Genomic DNA, 6,498 nt, shown 5'->3' on the forward strand with positions numbered 1-6,498 from the left:
GCCCTCCCCCTCCCCCTCCCCCTCCCGAGCCCCCAGCCCCCAGCCTGGGGGAGGGGCGAGTCGGGTGCTGCCAGGGAGGGGCTGCGGGAGAGTTAAGGTAGACGCGGGGACAGTGAGCCCCCCGCCAGGCGAGGTCATGACGGGAGGGGCTGCAGAGACAGTTCCCTCAGGGGCCGCAAGGGGAGGCCCCGGGCGATTGTCGCCAGGCACACGTGGCCGCGGCTGAGCCCCACAGGGAGGCGCGTGCCCGGACGCTTACCCGGGCAGCCGGGGGTAGCGCAGGGCACCAAGTCCTCCGCCTCCTCCCCGCCGTAGCCCTGCCCGCAGCCCAGGCAGTGCTGCTGCGGCGGCCAGAAGTGGGCGACCACCGGAGCCAGACGGGAGCACCTGGGGGTCCCAGACACTGAGCAGGCGGCCCCACCCCCACCGCCTCCCCGCTCCGGGGTAGGACTGCCCGCCCGCAGCCTGAGCTCCATCCCGAGCAGCCCCTGGGTCCTGCCTTCCTCCCTTGACGCCCCACCTCCCGGTGAGCCCGGCGAATGGCATGAACCGGCACCCTCTGCAACCAGAGCCTTGGACACTCGGGAAGGGCTGTGGTCCATTCTGATCTCTGGCTCTTTTTCTGTCCCCTCTTGCCCCACTCCTGGAAGGAAGGACAGTGGGCTCACCGCCTGGCCAGCAGCTGCAGGACACTCGTGTGGCCCTGGTCAGCCGCCCGCCGCCTCACTGTTCGGTGCAGGGCAGCCGACAGACTGGTTCGGCGGCTCAGAAGTAAGTTGTACAGGTAGGAGATCCTCTCCTGGTGGAGGGGAGGCCAGGTGGGAGCACCTTGGTCCTGTGCCCGGGCCTGGAATGCCCTCTGCCCTCCATCCGGCTCATCCCTCTAAGCTTGACCCCTTCCTTTGGGAGCCTCTGCACATCCCCGGGTGAGGTTTCCCATTCTCTCCTCCGGGTTTTCATACCACTGATAAATTCATTCATTCCCTAATAAAACATTCCCTCTCTCTCTGTCTTAAAGATTTTTAAAAATTTTTAAATGCTTTTTAAAAGAGATTTTTAAATAATTTTTTAAAAAGTTTTTATCTATTTATATCAGGAGAGACAGAGTGCAAGCTGGGGAGGGACAGAGTCTCAAGCAGGCTGTGCTGCCAACACAGAGCCCGATGCGGGACTTGATTCCACAAACCGTGAGATCATGACCCGAGCTGAAACCGAATCTGACGCTGAACTGACTGAGTCACCCAGGCGCCTCCCAAGATTTTATTTTCTTAAGTAATCTCTACACGCAGTATGGAGCTTGAACTCACAACCCTGAGGCCCAGAGTCTCAGGCTCCCGGACGGCCAGCCAGGCGCCCCTGTAACATCTTCTACTTGTAACATCTCATTAAAGGCCGGTCTGGCCCGCCCGAGACCGTGAGCTCCTGGGTGCGTCCTGGCACCCGTGGGGCAGCACAGCGACCGGACTACACGATGCCCAATAGGTGATCCGTAGGTGAGCCAGCAGGGGCGAGCTGCCTTCACACCCCAACGAGCCGACACGCCCCTCCCCGGGGCTGTTCGCACGACTCCGGAGCCAGGTCGGCTCAGAACGCCGCGCCCTCTCTCAGCCCCATCTGGGCCCAGAGACCAACAGTCAGGGAAGGCGCTGTGGGGTTCAGCCCGCGGAGGGAGGACCGGGGCTGCGGAGCGACTCGAGGCTTCGCCAAACCCAGGCAGACATACAGGGGGCGGGCCGGGGGGGCTGCGGACCCTCACCTGCTCCCGGGACGGGTAGTAGGAGGCGCAGATGGCCCGCCGCAGCCGGCTGACGTAGTGGCCGAACAGCGTCACGAAGCAGCACAGGCCGTACATGATGCCTGGGGGCACAGCGGGCGCACGGGGCTGCTGTCCGAGGGCACCAGGCGCCCCCCACGCCCTGATGCTGTCTGCGGCCCCCATGCCCCGGGGCCCCCGGGGGGTGGTTGGTACCGATGGCGACGTAACCGGTGGCGTCAGGCTCCGAGGGGCGCAGGACACAGCGCGGGGACAAGACGCTGATGTTGCTTCGCTGCAGGACGTCGAATGCCGACACCAGGTCCCGGTAGATCTCCCCGGCGTAGCCAGCGCCCTCGACGGTCACGGACACCGACACGGGGCCTGGCGCAGAGGCCTGTGAGCCCCCGCCCGCCCCTGCCTGCCGGCCGCTGAGCTGGAGGGGGCGGCGGGACAGCCCCCTGCGCCCAGCCAGGGGCCTCCGACCAGCCCGGCCCGAGGACCCACCCTACCTGAGAGGGCCTGGGCGCCCCGAGTCCCTCCCTGCCCCCACGACTGCCCGGAAGCAGGCGTTTGAAAGCGTTTGCTAAGCACTGACTGTAGCAGCCGTGGGGCTGAGTGCTTTATTGATTGTTTGGGGCTTTTTTTTTTCTCTTCTTCTGTTGGACCTCTGGTAGACACAGGATTAGATTAATTATATTCTGTGGTTTACGGCATGTTCTCAATCAATGGCCTACCAGACTCAGACACACACGGTGTCACGTACCCCCGAGGGGCTGCGGGGCTGGGGTGAGCACCTCGCGGAGGGCAGAGCTGGGATGGAGCCCAGGCCTGTGTGAGTCCAGATCCGGTGTTTTTAACTACCCTGTCGTGGCATAACCACGAACTGGACGCAGGGGTCACCGGGCAGAGGACAGAGTTGGAAGAGGGGCAAAGCCAGGCGCAGCCGAGTGACACTGACTTGGGGCCGCCCGGGCATCACCCCCCAGGACCGAGGAGGGCAGGGGGGAGCCGGCCAGGCGCTGCGGGAGGTCAGGAGCTCACTGCGGGCCACGATCTCCCCCTGCAGCTGGTGCCGAGCCAGGTCCAGCACCCAGAAGACGGAATAGTCCAGGAAGACCAGCAGCAGCACCAGGAGGAGGTACCGGACAAGGTTGAAGATCGCCAGGATATAAAAAATCTGCTCCCACCGGGACAGGAAGATGGAACCTGGGTGGGAGGCGGTTAGGAGGGTGCTGCCCTGTCCCCCGCCCACCGGGCTCCCGGTCCCCCAAGAGACCTCTGCCTGGGGAGGGCTCCTGCCCCCGCTGAGTGGGCCGTTGGTTGATCTGGAAGGTGACGAAGCTGTGAGGACCCCTCAGCAAGGGCGGGAGGCGCAGACGGGGGCTGAGGCTGGGGGTGGGAGCTCAGCCTCTGTGCTTGGGTCCCTTTCCAGTCTTCAGCGTTCCGCCCTTCGGGGGCTTCCCTGGCCCCCTCCCCCCAGACTGCGTCTCCACGTTAGCACACTGGCACTTCTGGCCTCACACCCGGAAGCCTCCCTTCCCCTGGCTGGCGCCCACTCCCCGCTAGCCTGCCCTCTGCCTGGATGTGCATCGTGCTCCCGGGAGCACCAGCCACCTCGTCACAGGCTACAGTGCGGCGGCTTTCCCCTTTCGGACGCAAGACCCCCAAAGACAGCGCTGAGCGTGCGTGGGCTTAGGGTCAGGGCCAGCTCGGCGTCCGGTGCAGACCCAGGCCCTCACCCGGCTGGATGTAGTGCCTGGCCTCGTGCGCACTGAGCGGCAGCACCGTGGGCAGCCCCGCCCTTGAGCGGGCGTCTTCCATGAGCAGAAATCGGCGGGTGATGTAGACGTTGTCGAAACTGATCCAGTTCAGGTAACAGTACCGGTAAAACAGGGCTCTGGGGGGGGGGGGTAGGCCANNGGGGGTGTACGCGAGGCCCCTCAGCACCCGCACCAGACCCCACAGGGCACCGCCCTCCCCACCGCACACCGCTGCCCCCAAGCTCCAGCCCCCAGGGGCGCAGGGACGAGCTGACGCCTTGCCCGGAGCCCCCAGCCCCTCACTGGAGGTAGAGGAGCGCGAGCAGCAGGGGTGTGGTGTAGCCCATCAGGAGCAGGACCTCGCGGACACGGAGCAGCTTCATGCTCACGGCTTCCTGCAGGTCCAGGGCCACCTGAGACAGGCTCCGGGAGGCGTTGAGGTCCACGGAGAAGTGATGGGTGGCGGTTACGTTGAACTCAAACTCCTGACGCACCCGGTTAATTAACTCCCTCACAGCTGGGGCCGGCAGGTGCCAGGAGCCAGGAGTCAGGGGGCGAGGGCCTGGCCCAGCTCTCGGACCAGCCAGGACCCCACGCTGGGGCCTGCTGTGGGCAGGGGCGGGGACACAGCCTCCACAGTCCATGCCTTCACTCGGCTCCTGCTGCCGTGCCTCCATGACCTGGGGGGGCCCTGATCCTCTCCCCGTCCTGCCCCGGGGGGGGCCCTGATCCTCTCCCCGTCCTGCCCCGGGGGGGGCCCTGATCCTCTCCCCGTCCTGCCCCGGGGGGGGCCCTGATCCTCTCCCCGTCCTGCCCCGGGGGGGTGCCCTGATCCTCTCCCCATCCTGCCCTAACTTGAGGTTTGGTGTGCACCTCCCCCATTGCTGGGCCTCCCTTTCCTGGGTAACTTCCTAGGGTCGTTTCCTTGCGGCCCCGCATTCTCATTCTGGGCGAGAGCACCCCGAGGAGCCCGGGGACCACCCAGGAGCACCACCTGCGGCGGGGGGAGATGGTGGGGGCACTCACGGATGCCAATGGTCTTGCGCAAGAAGGGCTGGATGTACTTGGGGATGACGCAGAACACCTGGACCACTGAGGCCCGAGACTGAGTGTCCGGAGGGAACAGACACGTAGCCCCTCCCTCTCTCGGGGACCGACTGCTCGCAGAGGCCTCCCGCCCCCCAGGCTGGCCCCCTCGGCCCCCTGCCCCCCGACCAGCCCTGCTGGCCCCTCTCACCGCTGGCCAGTCCGCAGAGCGCCAGCTTGAAGGGCGTGAGCACGTAGCACAGGTGGTAGGCCCGCGGGATGGCCCTCATGCAGCCGTCCTTGGCGCCGTCAAAGGCCCGCGAGCACTTCACGTAGGGGTTGCCCAGCTCGGCGTTGCACACGTCTCCGATGTGGAGGAGCCAGTACCACACGTTCCGCAGCGCCCTGGCTGGGGACGGCGGGGGCTGCAGCATCTGCCCAGGGGTCTGGGGGCCTCCGGGACGCCCCCGCCGGAGCAGGAGACGCCAGCGGGCAGGGTGTGCTGTACCCAGTGGGTGCTAGTCACGCCCAGGAGGGGCCCCCGACGTCCTGGGCCTGGACAAGGGGGAGACGCAGGGTGAAGTGTGACGCCCCCCCGAGCACACGTGCGAACGTGCTGACCTACATGCCTCACGCCATCCATGATCGACCGAAAGAACTTGCGGACCCGGTCAGCCACCTCTTTGGCCTTCTGGGCAATGGCCTTAATCTTGTCCAGTGCACCTGAGAGGCGGGGGGCCGGGGGAGGCTGTGGGCTTCTCGCCGCCGGCCCCCAGACAGGGGGGTGGGAAGGAGGCAGCCACCTGGGAGGTGGGGAGCCTCTGGCCGGGCCTGGGAGACCGCCTGGCCGTGGAGTAGGCCAGTGGGTGAGGATGCGGGCGTCTAACTGGGGAGAGAATGGGGCCAGGGACGGAAGACAGGGGTCATGGGGGCCGGGAGGCCTCACTGATGAGGGGCTGCTTGGCCCGCTCCAGTGCTTCAGCGGTCTGGTTCAAGGCCAGCTCCGCTCCGCAGGCCACGGCCTTGCTGGCCTGGGTGAAGTTGTGCAGGGTGTTGGCACAAGGTCCTTGCAGCGCCAGCCCGAAGGCAGCCACCATCAGGAGGGTCCGGCCCTGCTCTGGGGAAGGCAGCTCCATCAGAAACAGGATTCCAGCCTTGCACACAGCAGCATCTGCAAGGCTCTCGCGGGAGCTTCCAGAATATTTCCCTCGAGCCTCCCCATCCCCCAGGACCCCGCCTGCCGCTCCCCCCGGGCGCCAGGCTCACTGGAGAAGGCCTGGGGCAGCAGCAGCAGGACGGTGGCCCGCACCCGGCCGGAGAAGGCCATGCCGAGGCCGAGGAAGACGGCCAGAGCCAGGGTGCCCGCCAGGCAGCCCCAGGGGCTGTGCCCTTCCGCCACCAGCTCCAGGAGCCCGTAGGCCGTGGCCAAGGCCAGGCCCAGCGCAAACCCCCCCAGGCTGCGGACCACCGCCCGCGCCGCGCTCGGGCTCTCTGCCGCCACGGGGGGCATGGCTGCTGAGTCCGAGTGTGTGCCTGTTTCCGGGCGCTGTCGCTGGGTTCTGGGTTCTTCTGGGCCTCTGGACTCCTCACCACATTCTAAGGTTCCGGAAGCTTGTGCTGCACCTGTCCTGGAGAGCCTTGTGCAGCTGCAGGACTGGGGAGGGGCAGGCAGGGCTCGAATCTCCTTCCCCAAGTCTCAGAGCAGAGGGGGCAAGAGACAGAGCCGGCAGCCTGTGGGCGCGGCCGAGGGACAGAGCACAGGGCACCCGTGGCACAGGCAGGGTGCCCAGAGCAGACGCATGGTCATCACACCGCGCGAGGAAGGGGCCACGTGGCAGGGGAAGCCCCCCCACACCAGTGAGTCAGCCCCAGAGGCCCTGCCCTTTCCCAGAGTCCCCCTGGGCCCCCACGCCTTCCCCGCCCCCCGCGGGTCCCCCAGCGCCCGCTCCTCTCACC

General features: G+C 66.8%; 2 protein-coding genes across 2 annotated transcripts in view; one reads left to right on the plus strand and one right to left on the minus strand.

Moving 5' to 3' along the window:
• Nucleotides 1-6,052, minus strand: part of DCST2 (DC-STAMP domain containing 2) — an 8,592-nt gene extending 2,540 nt beyond the window's left edge. The window contains exons 1-12 of the mRNA XM_077764054.1: nucleotides 5,809-6,052; nucleotides 5,489-5,659; nucleotides 5,164-5,265; nucleotides 4,754-4,951; nucleotides 4,543-4,608; nucleotides 3,820-4,033; nucleotides 3,496-3,653; nucleotides 2,798-2,962; nucleotides 1,970-2,137; nucleotides 1,757-1,857; nucleotides 669-799; nucleotides 260-387 (exon numbers count right to left, since the gene is read on the minus strand). Of these exons, the coding sequence (XP_077620180.1) occupies nucleotides 260-387; nucleotides 669-799; nucleotides 1,757-1,857; nucleotides 1,970-2,137; nucleotides 2,798-2,962; nucleotides 3,496-3,653; nucleotides 3,820-4,033; nucleotides 4,543-4,608; nucleotides 4,754-4,951; nucleotides 5,164-5,265; nucleotides 5,489-5,659; nucleotides 5,809-6,052 (1,846 nt within the window). The remainder of the gene's footprint in view (nucleotides 1-259; nucleotides 388-668; nucleotides 800-1,756; nucleotides 1,858-1,969; nucleotides 2,138-2,797; nucleotides 2,963-3,495; nucleotides 3,654-3,819; nucleotides 4,034-4,542; nucleotides 4,609-4,753; nucleotides 4,952-5,163; nucleotides 5,266-5,488; nucleotides 5,660-5,808) is intronic.
• A 158-nt stretch (nucleotides 6,053-6,210) lies between these two features.
• Nucleotides 6,211-6,498, plus strand: part of DCST1 (DC-STAMP domain containing 1) — a 13,707-nt gene continuing 13,419 nt past the window's right edge. The window contains exon 1 of the mRNA XM_077764055.1: nucleotides 6,211-6,399. Coding sequence (XP_077620181.1) covers nucleotides 6,342-6,399 — 58 coding nt within the window. The 5' untranslated portion in view covers nucleotides 6,211-6,341. The remainder of the gene's footprint in view (nucleotides 6,400-6,498) is intronic.

Source organism: Crocuta crocuta, unplaced genomic scaffold (assembly GCF_008692635.1).
Source record: "Crocuta crocuta isolate KB4526 unplaced genomic scaffold, BGI_CrCroc_1.0 scaffold528, whole genome shotgun sequence".
Classification (NCBI taxonomy): Eukaryota; Metazoa; Chordata; class Mammalia; order Carnivora; family Hyaenidae; genus Crocuta; species Crocuta crocuta.